The following is an 18,134-nucleotide window of genomic DNA, read 5'->3' on the forward strand; positions in this document are numbered from 1 at the left end:
TTTTCTCCTCTGTCATCTCTTCCCAGTGGCTTTTCCACCTTTCTCTGGAAAATCTATGTAAAATTATGCTTCTGACTGTTTTAAGTAGATAAATAAGAGATTACTATTTCTGGTAAATATTTCTGAACTGGATGTTTATGGAAATATTTTATTCATTTTTCCTCAGAGGCAGTGGAGAAGGAAGCTGAAATGGATAAAGTAAAAATCCAGATCTGAGAACTACGTGAAAAACAAGAGCTCAGAGAGCATTGGAGGGGAACATGATAGTCTGCCCTGAAACAAAAGTGTTTCCATCAAGAGAAGAAAGACCCTCCTAGGCGAGGGAAGGCCTTTTATCAGTTTGCTTGGCACAGAAACTTGCAGTACTTTTAAGGGTTCTCTTCTCAAGCTACTTTTAACAAGCTGACTTTCAAAAATGCCTAATTCTGCTGATTCCATCAGATTTGAAGGGTCTTGTGGGTCCATGTGAAATGTGAACGTCTGTCATATGTCCCCAAGTTTTCTCTGAGATATTGTTTCACAGCTCAGCAGACATTCTGCAGAAAGTTTCCTCTAACTGAATGTAAAGAAATACAAGCATGTTTTCCCCTAGCAAGTATCACTACAGTACTTTTGTTCTGTACCTTGCAACAAACTTCTGTAGAAGCAAATCATGAAATCAATTTTATTAATATTCAGGACTGTCTCAGACTCAGAGAAAACACTGATAGAGAGATTCCAACAAGGTGGTTCCCTGTCTGTTTTGTGCAAATTACTGTGAATCAGCAGGAATTTTGAAATGAAATCAGAAGCTGACATTTCATCACTCCATTAATAACTCAGCAATGGACACTGTTTCCCATAAAATACAGGAGAAGAGAAAAGACTTTGGGAGATTAAGCAAATTAATGAATGCAATGTCAAGATATCAAAAGTGATAGTCCAGATTTAAAAAACAGCAGAGTAATTCCCTAGATATTTGATTTCCAAAAGCTGAAGACTTGCTTAGTATACTACATATACTTATTTTTACATGTATATACAGATGTGTGTATTTATGCATGAATAATTTATTTTCTTAACACACACTATACACTATGTCATATGTACTACCTTCACAGCAATTCCTGGACATTGCTGAAGTTAGACTAAATGAACCTTCTACTTTAATACTGCAAAAAGCTCAAATGAGACCTGGAAAATGGCTTGTTCAGCATTAGTTTTGTGAGAGCTTTAACAAGGATTACAGATACTTACTTTCCCTTTCTTTCTTTTGACATACCTACACTATCAGGGAGGAATCTACTTAGCCACCTACACATTTAATTTCTGCTCCCTGCAAGCCTACAGACTCTCTAGTGAATTCTGTTTTTGTGGGATGGGAAGCATGTCATTTTAGGTAATCTCACACATTTTTTTGTGCTCATTGCTCACCAGTCAAAGTCTGCTTCTGTGCACACACATGGCTCTGAGGTCATAGCCCCTGCATATTTTCCTTGCATGCATTTCTTCTCTGACTTGCGTTTCCTGTAGATCCTCTTTGCTCCCATGATGCAAGCTTCTCCCTGGAAACAAAACCGAAAATATCTTTCTCTGACACCCACCAGGCTGTTTGTAACACCCAATTTTTCAAGACTGTGCAACAATAGGGGCTGTGACTCAAGGGAAGAAGATGGGAAGTCAAATACCATGTCAGTACAGTGGAGCTAATTAAAGCTACTGAAGCTTAAATTGAAACTAAAGCAGCTTTTCAAATACACACCAATAAATGATCTGGGTTTATTTATGTATCAGATTCAGTTCTGAATTTGTTCCAGACCCGGTAAGTATTTGATTCAGGCCCATTTCTCATTTATAGATTAGGTTTCACAGCAACTGAAACCACAGCCTGATCCCTCTGCTCTTTGAGATAGAGCAGGTCTATTTCTTTGGTCTAATCTCTTTGGCAATGATTTTGTTCAGTAGAAATTAGTAATACATGTATATGTAAATACTTTCCACAGATTCTGAGTTCAGGTTTTTCAGGGTTTGATTTGTTATGTACTGGATGTTAACACTTCCTTGTCTTTTCACTATCTTGAGCACCCTGTTAAACATTTCTATCTAGAAAACATGGCTCAGCCTTGTAATCTCAAAGGAAAGCAAATCAAAAGGCAAAAGTCTACAGCCGTCTTCCTAAAAATAGTTCTGCAAACTCCAAAGCCAACATCCTCAAAGATATACTGCAAAATCCTTGGCATTTTTGCTTATGTGAGCACAAGAAAGTAAAGAACAGAAGACAGTGGGGTCTCAATTGTTACCTTTTGCGCTGTAAGTTAAAGAAAATATTAATGGTTTAGATTTGCCCATGAAAAGAGAAGGGTTTGAATGGCAACTCATGTAAAATGCTGTGAATTCTTGAATTTCAAGGAAGCTGTACCGATTTTCATCATCTGAAGATCTAAGGCATAACTGGTATTTTTGGTGTGGTGTTGTGCTTTGTATGAGCAGCTAGTCGGAGTCAAGCTACTTTCATTTCATATTCATTATTAAATTATTGCCCAGCACAGAAAGACAACCTTTGATGATATAAAAATGTATGTATCTCTTTAGACTTCAGTGGAGCCTGCGGTGTTTATATAACCACAGATTTTGGACCATATTTTGTTTTAATCTGATATAAGACAGGCATTGTGTCAAACTTAGCAGAGCTGGGAAGATGCCCCCAAGGCAGGCACAGGCACAGCGCATAGCAGGTTGGCTTGCTGGCTACTTGAGAGATGTTTCCAGGAGTGGTGCAGCCCCTGCATGCAGGATGCCAGGGACAGGGCACAGGGGGACCCAAAAGAATGGGGAATAAAGTGTCTGGCTCTCACAGTAGAACTAACAGCTGAGAGTGATGGAGCAAGTATGAAAACAAGTGAATAAGATGTGAGAGTGAGAGGGCTGGATTGTAGGGAAACAAGTTTGAGAGAACTAGAAGGGTCTTAAGATACAGACTATGAGGACAGAGAATGGAAGGAGAGAAAGGAGGTAAGGATGAAGAAATTGGATGGGACTTCTCAGAAGGAAGGAGTCTGGGCCTCTTTTAGCAGCAGTGCTTCTACTGCTGCTGCATCCCTCAGCTCTGGATAAGAATCATAACTAACAGGAAAAAAACAGTGGGTCATGATGATCTTTAACTGTAGGATCATTTAGCTTCAGGCCAGATCCCGGGCTCCTTGCTTCTTACCTGGCTGTGGAGTTGCCAAGGCCTGTAGTCCTCTTCTGCACACCTCCGATCAAAAATGGACTTGTAGTCAATTTTCACCAGCTGCCACTCTGATCGGTGGCTGAAATGTCCAAACACTCTACAGAACACAGCAGAAAGTACATACAGTAAAAGGTAGCACCACATGGAGTCTAGTAGTTACAGAGGTACAGTCACTGACAAATTTCCAGCAGAGATTAATTGCTTTGGAAGTCCTAGTCCTACTGATTTTCACTTGACTGATATAGTGGAAGTGAGACTTAGGCTCCTAAATACCCACAAACCTCTTAGATTACACATAGCTTTTATTCTGTGGATCAATAGCCTCCCAATTCTGTCTTTCTCCAAACTGATCAAACAGAAGAGACCTGACATAGGCTGGAGACAGTCATACCTGCAGGATTTTCATATTTTAATTATGAGCTTTGGGAATCATTTCAACAAGAATTAAAATCACTACATTAAGGTACCATTCTTCCTAAATTTCTGCTAACTCAGGTTAATTTCCAAGCCAAATATTTTGTTTATTACAGGTCAGTTCACTTTTTACAGACAGAAAAATAAATTTTCACCTATTTTTCCAAACTTGATCTCAGGTAAAATGTCACAATTTCAGGCAGGGTGAATCCAGATTTATGCACAATGCAGTTCTCAGCATACCACATTGAAACTAATCACAATTTTTTGTGAGTCAGCCTCCAGGCAACATTTTATCATTCATTCTTACAAAGAATGTATTCATTTTTCTGCTTCTCACTTAAAAAATAGAAAGTAGTAGCAAAACCACAGCTATAAAAATAGTCCACCATTTTTCTTTTAAATATTCATCTGTCAAGAGTAACTCTGCTTTAAATCACATTCAATTTGAGGAGTGGGGTTTCATGCTTGTAAGCTAAATGATAATGTGTTTACAGCTTGCAAGGAACCATACTGTCATTCCCTCAATCATATCAGAAATAGACATTGATGATTCAGCAACAGAAGTCTACATACTCCTGGCTTCAGATAACACTCGGTTTGGTCACCAGCCCGAAAGAGTGTTATGTTATAATCGATCCTCATAAGATAATTATGGCACAGTTTGTACATACATTAGTATGATGGCAAGCTCACTTACGTCATGATGAGAGTTTCCTCTCCAGGTTCCCCTAAAACTCCATCTACAAACAGTGGGAGAGATGTGAAACTGTACTTGCTCCAAGATTTCCCTTCATCAAAACTTAGCCTAGTGGAGAAAGCAGAATTAGTATCTTATTTTATTCACCTTCAGCTTTATTTGAGGGGACTCACCAGTCCACTATGGATGCTATGGATAATTAGGAAGCAGCTTTTATTCTCAAATACTGGATTTTTAGTCCTTGAAATAACTACTTTTTGGGGGAGCACCATAACTCATAGCATTGATCAAGCTTGTCTGGCATTATACTGCTACGCCAAGGCCAATACTTAAGTGGCAGAAACTAATAAAGCTATATTAGAGATTGGTGCTTTAAGGGTACAATGTAGCCTACAACTCAGATTATTATTATTTTATTTTATTTTTAAATACACTACTAATTTTGAGCACCTTATTTTTAGGTCAAAAACATAAGACATTTTAAGGAGGTTAGATTCCCAGAGCATGAGAGGTTTGTCTCATCTGACCAGCAGTCTTCCCTGCAGTGGATCTAAGTGAAAGCTTGGAACCACTCCTCACTTCTTCAGTCTTGAGTCTGTGTGTTTAGATATAACTCTTACCGTAATGACAGTAAAACATTCAAAACAGCATAAAACTATTCTACCTACCGTATAAACTAAGGGTGCTAACTAGAAGGGACATTCTTGTCTTATTAGCTACATAACCCTGGTGATACTCAACAAAATTCTCATTCGTAACTGTTGTCTGACATATAGAAGACAATTTAATCAATAATTTTTAAAATTAAGAGTACTTTGGCAACTTAATAAGAGGAAAAGCCATAATCCAAACTGCATATTATATAAATAACCAAATTCAAGAAGCCAAAGCTTAGTAAATCAGGGAAGCCATGGAATTATCTTGACAGTATCTAAGATCTGGCCAAGATGAAACTGGGCAAGCTGGAATTGCCAAGATTTAGTTTTGTTTGAGTTCATTTGCCAATTTCTTAAATGGTATTTTCTAGATTGTAGCTACAAAAAAACAGTGACTGCAGCCTAACTTCTTACTTCTTCACATCTAAAAGGAAGGGCATCAAACTATCAAATTTAGAACCAGATTCATTACCAGAGATGCCTGATAGGCAGAGATGTGTGTTTTATGGCAACCAGTACTCCACCTTGATCCAGGTACAGAACACTGTGCTCCTCCTCAAAGATCTGGAAAAATAAACATATATTTAGATCTATTTTGCTTAGTAACAAGAAAATGTCATAGTTCAAGTATGATTATGACAGAGGATAGGTATGTGCTACAGAAGCTACTGAGTAGAAGAACACAGCCTGTATGGCAACAGTTCCTTTTTAAGTCTGATCAGGTTCCAGAGAAATGCCTCTGCTTAGCAAAAGTTAGAAACATGAACTTCTGCAAGGACCAACAATTTTCCTCTATTTGATGACAGAGTTTTGTTTGAAGAACTTGATGTGCATGCATGTATGTGGCCATAGCACACACAAGTGATATAGAGGTTAAAATGATGGCTGGTCAAACACTGTAAAATAATTAGATTCCTGGAATATCAAATATTTAAACAGATTTTATTTTTCTGTGTCTTTTTGGTTTCTGCTTTCTGCAAACATCTGCTCTCTAGTTTTTGTAGCAGTACTTGTGAGTCTGTGAAAGTGACTCGGTCTCCATGACATAATATTTCATCTAGAAAATGGGAATAGAACTTCCCTTTCTGAAGGTAAACACACTGACAGGTAACAGTGCTTTGTTAACAGGTGGAATTCCACCAAATATTAGGAAAATGATTTAACTGCATCATCTAGTCTCTTTCTGCAATCATTCAAGAGACAGAAGCTTCAGAACAAGATGAAATGCATTCTGTCTTTTTCTCCATTAACTTCAGAACAAAGCAAGATAATTGCTGTAGAGAGACACTGAGCTTTGGACAATTCAACTCAGGTGAAATGAGTCCCACACATGAGGGAGTAGAATAGTGTTATTGATAAGAAAGTACATGTATAATAATGGATGAAGAGAAAAATAATTTGATCAGTACAAGAGACAAACAACAATAACAAGAAACACAGTCCTTCCCTTTAAATATTCATATTTTAATGTGTTTCTGTCTGATACAGGATTAAACTGAAGCTAAACTGCGTAGTGCAAAAATAATTTTCTGTTATATAATGCTTAATGACATACATAGTCCTTTTCTTTGGGCATCTCTCTACCTCTCAGGAGAGAAGTCTTCCCTTTTTGCAAAAGATTTGCAAAAAGCTGTATCGAATTAAAAAAAAAAAAAAAAAAAAAAAAGGCATTTTGAATCTTTTTCTTTGACAGTTTCCTACAATTACTATTTAGATCTGTGATTCAGTGTCATATACCTGTCTCCATGTGTTCCCAGCATCTGCAGAAATAAACATGCTGATGTCATCATCTGACAGTTCAGTGCCTATATTGCCTGTAAGAAGAACATTGATTAGTGATACAAGACTTCAAGAAACATTAGAATTACCAAATTGATAGAGTAAACATATTTATTTTCCTTTTGTAAGTACAGAGCTTTTAGTTTTGGGAAGAGAAGGGAGGAGAAAGGAGAGACTCAGTTTGAAGAAAATACATGTTAAAAAAAAAATAAAAAATCATACATTTCTATACACCTCTATACAAAAAGGAAATTGCCTGTTTCAAATCTAATGTCTGGTAGGCTCAATCCTGAAAGCCATTTTCCATAAAAAACAGTTAAGTTGAAGGTCCATGACGACTTCTGTTTGTGACATCCCACAAGCTAGTCAACACCCTCCATGCCTATCATACATTCAACATTTTCTGTGTTTGCACATCATGTACAGGAAATCTTTGTTTCATACCTGATGCTACAATAATGCTGGGGGCAGTGTCTCGACTGGCGATGTTTCCTGAGGTATAGGGATTCTCTGAGACCTTCAGATGAAGATGAAGGGAGCAATAGGGCTATGGAGAAAGGGGAAATAAAAGTAAAAACCAGACACAACATGAAATGCATGCTCCTATTTCTACAGGCTTTTGTGCTGTATAGGGCATAAGATACCAATTAGCAGTTACTCTTAAGAAGTTCAAATACTTCTTCCTAACCACTGTATCCAGTCACCCTCTAAAAGACATGGCCACTGTTCTGAGGCCTTTGTTGTCCATTTCCAATGTAGCTCTTTCCCATCAGGAGTTTCACTAGGGTGAAACTCTCTTACAAAGATGAGATCTTTGAGGCTGTTCTCACAAAGGAGGCAACTAGACTTGAAAGTGCAGGTAATGGTAGGGACTACCTAGCACTCCTAACTGTTGGGTCTCTTGAGAAGCAAGCTAGGTTACAGATATGATGAAGTGACTCACAGAGCAGCAGTGCTCAAGCTCTTTTCTACAATGATAAGCAATATAAACTTATCGGTGTAGTGTGGTAGGAAGAAGTATCAGAACTGGGAAATGTCAGCTTAAAAGTTGTTTAATACAATACATCATCACCCCATGTGGATGTGACCTTTGAGATTTCATTACAAATACACCAGTAGAAACCTTACCTATTTCTTATTGATTTTATATCTCAGGTACAGGACAGGAATGATACAGAATAAATCAGACAGGAATGGTACAGAATAAATCAGCTGAGCAAGAAGGTAACACAGGCCAAAGTGGCCATTATGATTGTCTCCAGAACTGTAGTCTGGAAATTTCTGAAATTGTCTAATTTTTATTTTTTTCTGAAAATTGCTAATAATTTTTACTTTCCTTTGGGTTTTATTTTCAATCTTTTTTTTATTTATTTATTATTTTTATTTTTTTCTTCCAAGCCTCATGAAACAGGCTATGTGAAAGAAAGGGGAAAAATACTGGCAAGAAAACCAAAAGCTAACTGACCAAACTGAAGGGGACATCAGACGGTTTGGGCACGCAAACACAGCAAAGCACATGCTTCAGCTTGCTTGCCTGTATGACAAGCAGGATGCTATGCAGAAGACTCTTCAGGCCCTAAGGAGGCAGGTCTCGCTCTCTTACATGTCTAAGTGCTAATTTTCCAGCCTCATAAGTTTTGTAGGCTTCCTCTGCAGTCACTGTATGAATACCTTTAATATATCACATCTCCAGGTAGGAGTCTAGGACTCTGAACTGAAAATCTCCCTGTGGATAAAGACAACCACAAAAGGCAGGTTTATTTATTTATTTTAAAGGTGACTGAAGGTGGTGAGGAGGGTTGGGAGCTCTCACTTACGTGAGACAGGAAAAAGAGACATGGGATGGTGCAGAAAGGAGCACAAGCTGCCAAGTGGGATGTACTGAGCAGCCTAACTCTAACCGACAGCCTGGCGAGGGCAGCTGCTAGAGCAGCCTGGGGGCACGGGGAGGGAGTGGAAACCAAATCGAGCTGACATGCATAAAGGAAGTGGAAAAACATTACAAGAGAATGAATTCTCCCCTTTTACAGAACTAAATACAGAACTTATTTTTAAAACTACATACTCCAAGTCCACCTCAGAATTTTCAAGACAGTAGCTAATGGCAGCAACTCAGCCAATTCTCCAATCTGATAGATTTGATCTCACTAGACCCAAGTTTTTGTGCTACCAAAATTTTTCTTTCAAATTTGTAACACTTTACAGATATAGTAGACAGAAATGGAATAAATACATCAAATATTAAAAGCCGTATCACCTCTCTAAGTAAAGAGACAGTGTTTCTAGTGGTATGATTTATTGATTGGAGTGCAGTACTGCACAGAGACTGTACTGACAACTGGACACAGCTTAAAAAGTAACTTCTCCATTCTAGCCAAACACCTTGTATGTCTAAGACCTGTTTTATCCTGCAAGGGGCACAAAATAATTATTCAGATCAATCATAATTTGTCTAGAAACAAGTGCTCCTTGTATGTCTAGCAGCTACTACTGACTGTCCCTGATCAGGAGTCAGGCCAAGTATTGCAGTACAAGGATAATGCTAGACACCATCCAGAAACTAGGGGTGGTCACAGTATTTGCTCACCTGCAACTGCAAAGGGCAATACAAAGAGAAAACACTTCCAGGAAGGATATTCACAACACCTCACCTGGATGCTGAAATTATTCTGTGGCAGATGGTGTGAATGCTTCCTCCCCCAATAAGAAATGTGTTTTTGTCCTGAAATCCTTATAATCCATACAGACAAGACAACCAAAATGTAGGAGGGAATAAACAGATGTCTGGGGAAGAGAGGCACAGAGAAAATAAATGACTTGCCCAAGGTCACATAAGAAATTGGAAATAGGCCTAAAAATTGAATCAACGTTCTCCTGAGATTCAGCCCAATGTTTTAACCACAAGACCATCCTTGAAAGCTAATTGATTAACTCTCCTAGACAGATGCCCATAACTTGCAAGATAGAATTACTCCTCAGTTAACCACTTCACAGCACAAGATAAGTATCAAACAAAACCAGAATCTTTGGGATATCATACTTTGGCAGCTATTTTATGAAGATTAAGTGTATTCAGCCTAGAAAACTAGTGGTATAAACAAGAAAAATTAAACCTTGGGCTTAGATAGAATTTCATTGCTTTCCTCCATCCTTGTTATTCAGAGCAATCTCACAAACAAATGCAAAGAATTCTTTGACTTTGAAACAAACAAACAAACAAAACCAACCAATCAACCAACCAAACAAACACCTTGAGCTTATTATTGGTAGAGGGATGTCTCTGTCTGTTTGCCTTGTGTTTCAACCAGATTCCCTCTTAACTTCCTTAGCTGACAACTGAGATTCTATCTCCTTATTTCTGCATTTATTCTCCCTTAGTTTAGGCTGAGGTTAAAGACAGGATAAGTATTCCATTCTCAGGCTTGGGATGATAATCCAGTCACTCCAGGAACAGGCATATCCCATTCTGCCAAAAGCTGAGATGTACATCATCACTGTGTTCCAAGCTATAGCTAGAGACAATTATGCTGAAAACCAGCAGTGTGAAAGCATTAGTATCTGTCCTGGAGTAATGATGGAAGCTAAGATAGATTTACAATAGACCATTAGGAATTCATCTAGCTATGCCATAAGGAGAAGTAGGATCGTGCCAGGAACAGTAATACGTAGAAGGAAAAGGAACGACTGACACAGAGGGGTAAAACTATTGGTGATGCAGAATTAGACAGAGTAGAGCTACAGAGGTGAGATGAGCTCATGAATTGTTTAAGTACTACAGCTATGTCATACTGACAAGGAACAGAATTGCCTTAGAGCAGGGGACAATTTCATTTCTCCATGATTTTCCTGAGCAGAATGCCCTTATGGAACCCTGACATTTGCAGACATATTTACAGTGCTTTCACCTTGAAATTCCCCCTATCCCTCCCAACTTCTTTAGAACCATAGAGTTGTAGAATAGTTTGGGTTGGAAGAGGAAAAATAAACATGGCTAAACATTCTTCTGGACTTAATCACAGGGAAGGGATAAGTTTCTCCCCATTCTTCTTCTGGAATAGCAAAGCCTCAGATAACACAGTTTAAGTCCATTAAGGATTTGTCCCTGACCACCTTGAAATCAAGTGATCAATTTCTACAGAAGCCCACTGACCTGAGATACTTATCCAAACCCAAGTCATAGTGTGTTTCGGAGGTGGTCATGAGAACAGGATGAGAAGCTTCCCATCTAGCTTGCATAGGTGGAAACAATTCTCAGGTCAACCACATGGTTTTGTAGAAAGCAAAATTAAAATGAGGCAGAGTTTAAGCTGTAGTTTGTGCATAGTGGAACTACAAGGACGTGACTGCAAATTGCAGGGAACCAAAACCTCCTCTGTCAGTTCTCAATGAGCCCCTACAAGTGCCCACACTTTTGCTCCTGATTATGATCTCTTGTCTGTCTTGTTCAAGTTTATCATGCCTAAGGGAACCCCAGCTTCTATAGACATATCTGATCTAATTTTAAACTGACTGAATTGTGTTCTTAGGTACCGATGATTATTGTGGAGCATGGATGGGAAGGCTTAAGGGAGCCGTTATTCTCTTTTTCCATAAGAACCGTCCAGTCCTGGTTTATCCTCTGCCATAGAACCACTTCCACTATATAGTAGATGCTGTAATAGCATCTTCTTTCATTCAGTATGCAACTTCTGCAAACAACTGTTCCGTAAGGACCCTGCAGAACAGAACCTCTGGTTCATTTATAACCACAATGGCAAGTCAGATTTATTTATTTATTTTACAAACAACATGGAGGTACAGGACAGTAGCAGGAAGAGCAGTCTAAGTAATGCACCTGATTTTGCCTGGAGCCACGTTAGAATTTTTTAATATAAAAGCTCTTGAAAATCTCAAAAGCAGAGTTCAGATTATTATCCTTCTACAGGAGGGTATAGATGACATAGGCTAAAAAAAAAAAAAAGGTAGATATCAGGCTAAGCTATCCAATTTAACAGAGAGCTACAATTCTGCTAAAACCGTGTATTTCCCTTTTACTCTTGGAAACCATTTGTTTATAATGAAGATTAAAGATTTATCTATATGCTGATCTATATCGATAGGTGCAGACACAGGTACAACAAAACACCTAACACACAGCAGTACATATATTTGCATGAATATGTCAATTCTCACTTTTGAGCTCATAGAGAAAATGATAACTCTTTACAGTGCCAACAGACTGGCCTGGAAGAAAACAGTTCTCTTTTTGTATGAGACGGTCTCAAATTATTAGGGTTCCTGAAACTTCGTGAGCTACAGTAGCTCACTCCTCCCATCTAGTGACCAGAGAATCAACTGCGCAGAAACGGCATCCAGTTTCACCTGCTGTTTAAGCGGAGACCATCAGTTGTGCAGAAGGAAACTGATCTATGACGCTTCCTTTTGTTCCAGAAATTAAATTACATTCAATTACAATGCCAGTTCTTGATATGCCATCTGGTGGCCCAAGCCTGACATACCACACTTTTAAAATACAGCGTTGCCTCTGTGAGTTACACCACATGGAGAGGTTCTGCCCTCTCCTTCTGTTACCTGGTAGAAAAAGATTGTTCTGGATTGTTAGCACTCCCAAGTCGTCCCCTCTCCCCCCTCTCCATCCTTCCCCCCCCCCCCGCCCAGGTACTTACTAGGAGACAGTGAACAGGGTTTCCTCTCAGATCAGTGTCCGGAGCCTGCAACAAATTCCAGTCTCTCCCTTTATTGTAGGTGATGAAAGTTTTCACTTGGTTGTCAATCTTCTTGTTAGCCAAGAACATTCCTTTTATCCCTGCTACCTAGGAAAAATTGACATGGCTGAAAAATAGATCAAGCCCATGCAGGTTCTTTGTACGTGTCTTTTGTGCCCTGTCAAACCCAACAGGGATCTGGTGGCTGTGTCAGTGTGGCAGATGTCAGGGCAACAACTACCAAGGAATATCAAAAGACGGCAAACTGAAGGGCTGGGAACATAATAAGACCATCACAGGTGAAAAGGTGGCAAATGGAAGAAAAAGCTTGTATTTCAGAAGCAGCATAGGAACACGGTAAGATGGCAATAGCATTATCTGTAAAGCAACAATCCTTCATCTGGGTAGACATCCTTTCCCCTGAAAGATGAAATATCTACAGGGGAATTATCTGTCTCTTACATGCAGTGGCAGGAAACAGCAGCAATTTTGACCTTGCAAAGAAAATGACAATGCAAATATACACTTGCTGTTTAATTCTTCTATTCTCACAGAGCCTGCTTAAGATATTTCATCCAAGGATCTCAATGTGCTCCATAGTTCTAAATGTTTCAACAGGGTAACTTGGGGTACACTGGATTTTTTATATCAGTTTTGTATTTTGAGGAAACTGAAGCATCAGTGACTCAAAAAACCCACCCAGAATGCTAGTTATAGAGCTAGCAATGAGACAGTCATTCTTTTATTCTTCCCAATATTTTATCCAAGAGCTTTGCTCCACTGACTTGCAGAAGGATCTTGGAAAGATGCTATGCTAACAGTCTCACACTGGAATCGAGCCCAAAAGTGCCTTAGTGGGAAGAAAAAAAAAAAAAAAAAAAGTCAACCACAAACCACAACTCACATTGCAGAATGTTCCCATCTACTCAGCACACTGAAAATCAATAATCCAATAGTTGCTGCAGCTTGCGAATGAATTTGTTAGGCTGTCATTCTGCAGTCTGAGTGCTACAATGAAAAGGGAAGGGAAATCAGGAGAAGGTGGGGGAAAGTGAGAAACTTTTTGTTTTCCATCAAGCCCGTTCAGTCTTTTCATATTTCTTTTCCCAATCTTTTCATATGATGCAGAGCTGGTGCACCGGATCATTCACCAAGGCTTTTTATTCATAGAGATTATTACTTAAAATGCATCATGTGGCAAATGGTTACTCAGCAGATTCAGAGTTTGTTCCAGCTCAAAGGATTTAATTATGGGATTTTATCTGGATGACACTACTCCCAGTTAATAGGACCTTATTGCACTTATAGCCACATGTCATGGCACTTCTACTGTAGAGTGCATCGGTACAGTACATTGGTGTATTTATTCATTCTGAATAGCCTTTTCTACCTTGAGTAATGGCACTGAATTTTATTTGAAGTTACTTAAAGACTTAGACATGACTTGCTATAATGGACAATAGTCTTTAAATTAAGTAGTTTAGTGATATATTATTGACATAAGCACAAAAAGGCAATATTTTCCATGTTTGACCTAGATTGTTTTGTTTCTCCCGAATAAGTATTCAGGATTTCTCTGTGGTATAAAGGCATCCTGATAAGACAGGGGTACTCTCTCTCTTAGTAATATTGTATGAATAGCTGGGGCTGGAAAAAATAGAATAGTTCTTCCTTTACTGCCAGAGTCCAGAGCCTATAGCTCCATTTGTACTTTTCTTCGTTGTTGTCCTGAAATAGTTGTATTATATAGTCCCTGTGAAATGCTGGCCATAAATGATTAAAAAGCATTTTATATATCAGGTGATAAATGTGTTCTGAAATCCTATGAATTTTTCTTTTTATGATTCTAGTCCTGGGCTGGGACTCAAAATGCTTTCCAGAGAAAGCAAAGTGTAAGTTATGCTGTCAGCCTTGGACAGCTTTATCTTAAAAAAGACTGCACATGGTATACATGCTTGTGTGCTCTTGGTAGGAAGAGATACAGGTATTGCGTATACACATCCGTGACACACACAATGACTTGTTAATACAATCATAATAGACACAGACTTGTACAAGTAAGGGCATGGCCACTGGTGTTCAGAGAAATAAGCACTCTATCAGGCCTGCCTGGGTTTTGTAGACAATCCCTCCCTGCCTCACAAGCACTGTGTGTAGGTACTAATGCTGTAGTGGAAGTTTAATACAAGACACTCAAAACACGCAACTCAAAACACACTCTTCACTCCCCATTAGCAACCTCAAACATGTTTCCCACCCAAAATACTACTAAAAAGTAGAAGTCCTGGATAGGAATGTATGCCACAGCTACAGGTACATTTCCTCACATCTCCTTCTTTAATAATGAGCCCCTTTCTGTTTCAATCACCAGTCAAATCAGAAAAAATAAATAAAACCAGTTTCTCTTCATGTTAAAAAGGACAACTAGTATTTCTCAGGCTGGAATCCCATGGGCTGGATGACCTTGCTGCAGAACAGTCTCTCTAAAGAGTCAAGCAGAGCCACAACACATCACTGAAGAGGTGTAGGAATTACACTGGGTACCCACTGCCCAGTGCTTCTTGTTCTTTCCTTCCTCTACAATGGTCTCTAGGAATTTGCAACTACAGAACCACTTAATGCTGGGTCCAGTGTCATGCAGATGCACTGGCACTGGAAGGAGACAGAGAGAAGCGCTATTCGCATACCCTGCATTGTCCCACCTGCAGAAAGAGGAGCAATGTCCCACTGGCAGTGGTCTCCTCATCCACTACAATGTCCAGAAGCAGAAGAGCCCACACCCTGAAATAACAATCTCCCAGTAAAAGCCTCCTGGGAACTTTTCTCCAGAAGAAAAGAAAGAAGAACATGATGAGGCACCGGGAAAAACTTCTATTTTCTTCTCATGCCCAATACAATTTTCCATTGAAAAGAATTGAGGATATTTATCCTTGTTGCAGAACCAGATTAGAAATTTGCACACAGAAACACATTCACTACAATTCAACCAGATGAACTTTCTTTTTGTACCTGTCAAACATATGCATACAGACACATGCACACTTAACAGGCATTTCTCTGGCATCTTCTCAAGTAATCTTGCTTTACTAAATATCCTCTGTCACTACAGAAGGAGTCATTTTGCAATTTCTCCACTTCCTTTTAATTTATCTATGGATTTTTTTCTTCTCTGATCTTGATCTCCATTTATCCCTAGAGCATTCATCATTTGCAACAACCCTACTGGGAGAATCCCGCTGGATGGCTTTCTGTTCCCTTCCAGCTAGAACATCAAATTGAAAGGAAGTTTTGTGCCAGGTTCAGTGTCAGCCAATATTCTTTCTATCTAGATAATCTGCAGATATGACGCTACAAGTCTAATTCTATCAATTTCAATCCAGGTTACTGTGTAGTGTCGGTCTAATAAAAAACAAAGGCTTTTCTTTCCCCCCGGGATGTAGGACACCTTTACATAATGCAGTGAAACTGCTTCTTGAGTTGACAGTAATAAGAGGCAACAGCTTCTCCATGGGCTGCCAGCATCGCAGAGAGATTAATAGTAGAAAACTCCAAATGACTAGGAAATGACAGTGCCTAACTTCCTACAACTCATTTGCATTTATGTACAATGCTTGGACTCTGTTTGGACAATTCAAGGTGGTTTCCAAGTAAAGGGCAGCTGAAGGCAAACTGTGTACTAGAGCTAATATTCAGACAGTGATGGGGAAATACAGGAAGAGTTTTCATTTTCAAAGGAACTCAGAGTTATTTCTTGGCTCAAAATGGTCATATAATCCACTGGAAGAGATCTGAAGAGAGAAGCTGACCCTAAAAACAGCATCTGAGTACTGAATTTCTACTTAGTTGTCTCCAGAAGTAAGACTGGCATCAGACCAGGAGAAGTACAAGCATACATTGAGCGTCCTATTCTTAGGATCAGTTGTCACAAAAGACAATGTAAATTGGCCTTCTTACAGGTAAGCTTAGGCAGAATGCACTTGTCTGGAAAAGGCTTGGGGGTAAAGGTGACAACAATGTGAAGTATGAGAGTTTCTATGCTCATGGGATAGTCCAGGAGGGTCTATCTAAAATTAGTTCATTTCCCAGAAGAGTCCAAGCTGAAGAAAGTGACAAAGATAGATGAAAACTACTGTCCTACTTCCTTCTATAGCTAGAGCTTAGGTTTTCAGAAGCACAACTAAAATGGCAGAGTTGGAGAATTATGATATTCACAGTGCCAGGAACCTTCTGAACCATAGGCTTGACCAATGTGTGTCAGAAGCTTGGGTCAGCTGGATTTTGGCTGAGAAACTTAGGAACTGAATGAGCTGTTTTGTTACATCTTCCAATGCATAGATATGAGCTTTTCCTCACCTGAGAATCTACTGGAGAGCACAGCAGTGATTCTGTTCAAACTATTAGGCTGGACCTAGCTTCAACACATGTGCAAAGCTTGGCTTGAAACTCATCTAATTGCACTCAGATCTTTGATTAAAAGAAGGGTAAAAATGCGTTTAGATTTGGCTCTGCTGTTCATATGCATACTATGAGGCTGATGCGGAAGAATGCAATGGTACTGAGGTCATATGAGATTTTTAGATAGGAACGAGAAATTTGGAGTCATGACATACCTCATAGAGGTCAATCATCACATTCCCTTCCAGTCCTTGACTACTCTTGACGTTTTCCAAGGCCAGGGTGAAATACACCCCTTGGGTGTCGGAGATATACAGATTGTATGTGTCGTTCTGGTTCCACTCTTGAACAGCTGCAAACACCTGACTCTCATCTGTGCTGATAACATGCATGTCCTGCGGAAAGAAAACAGAGGCATGTTACAAGAGGGATCTCTGCTCTGTCATTTCCGAGAGCATCACAGTAATTGTAGAGGAGCAAAGGATATATTTAGGCTGGAGATTAATTGAAAACTGCAGACAACATTCCTGTATTGGAGAAACATTCATCTAAGTGGAGAATTCCATCTAGGAATATTTTACAACAGCTCTCTTCTGCCAACTTTCAAAGCAGTAATTAAATGATAAGGTGTTAATTGAATATTTACATTGGAAATACAGTGTCATACAGCAGCACTTTCCCCACCCTACCAAAATTTTCATTTTAATGAGTACTTTTTTTTCGTGTTTCTTCATTTGTTTGTTTTTAATTTTTGGTGCTTGAACAATACCATTTGTGATAGTACAATCACAGATATTAAAACTCCTTAAACAAATAAAGAAAAAAAAAGCAGTATTGGAAACATCTGCTTCTTGCCTATCTCTCAGAAACCAAGTATGAAGCTGATACAAGAAGGATATAATGGGTGAACACCTAGAGCTAATGTTCCTGCTGTTTATTATTTCTAATGACAGTGTCACCTAGGAGCCAAAGCCTTGGACCACTGTGCTAAACACCCCTCCAGCAACAGAACAGACAGACATTCCTAAGCCTCACTAAATATAAAGAGCAGAATTGTAGTTAGATCACTAGCATTATGAGTGAGGTTTTGTTTTATTTTTCTGTGTTTGTTCTGTGCTACAGTAGACAATAAACAATGAAAAGAGTGCATAATTAAAAATAAAAAAAAAAAAAAGGAAAAAAAAAAAAATCTATTAAACCTGAATCCTTCTTTCTAGTGTGTTTTTTTTGGTTTGTTTGTTTGGTTGGTTTGTTTTGTTTTTAAGCCATTGAAA

General features: G+C 38.9%; 1 protein-coding gene across 1 annotated transcript in view; it reads right to left on the reverse strand.

Annotated features, from left to right (window-relative positions):
- The window catches only part of LOC116491251 (VPS10 domain-containing receptor SorCS1-like), a 289,913-nt gene that overhangs the window by 48,396 nt on the left and 223,383 nt on the right, over positions 1-18,134 (reverse strand). The window contains exons 9-16 of the mRNA XM_032191107.1: positions 17,076-17,255; positions 12,427-12,573; positions 7,205-7,307; positions 6,719-6,795; positions 5,454-5,545; positions 4,326-4,433; positions 3,191-3,308; positions 1,414-1,544 (exon numbers count right to left, since the gene is read on the reverse strand). Of these exons, the coding sequence (XP_032046998.1) occupies positions 1,414-1,544; positions 3,191-3,308; positions 4,326-4,433; positions 5,454-5,545; positions 6,719-6,795; positions 7,205-7,307; positions 12,427-12,573; positions 17,076-17,255 (956 nt within the window). The remainder of the gene's footprint in view (positions 1-1,413; positions 1,545-3,190; positions 3,309-4,325; positions 4,434-5,453; positions 5,546-6,718; positions 6,796-7,204; positions 7,308-12,426; positions 12,574-17,075; positions 17,256-18,134) is intronic.

The sequence above is a fragment of the Aythya fuligula genome, chromosome 7 (assembly GCF_009819795.1).
Source record: "Aythya fuligula isolate bAytFul2 chromosome 7, bAytFul2.pri, whole genome shotgun sequence".
Classification (NCBI taxonomy): Eukaryota; Metazoa; Chordata; class Aves; order Anseriformes; family Anatidae; genus Aythya; species Aythya fuligula.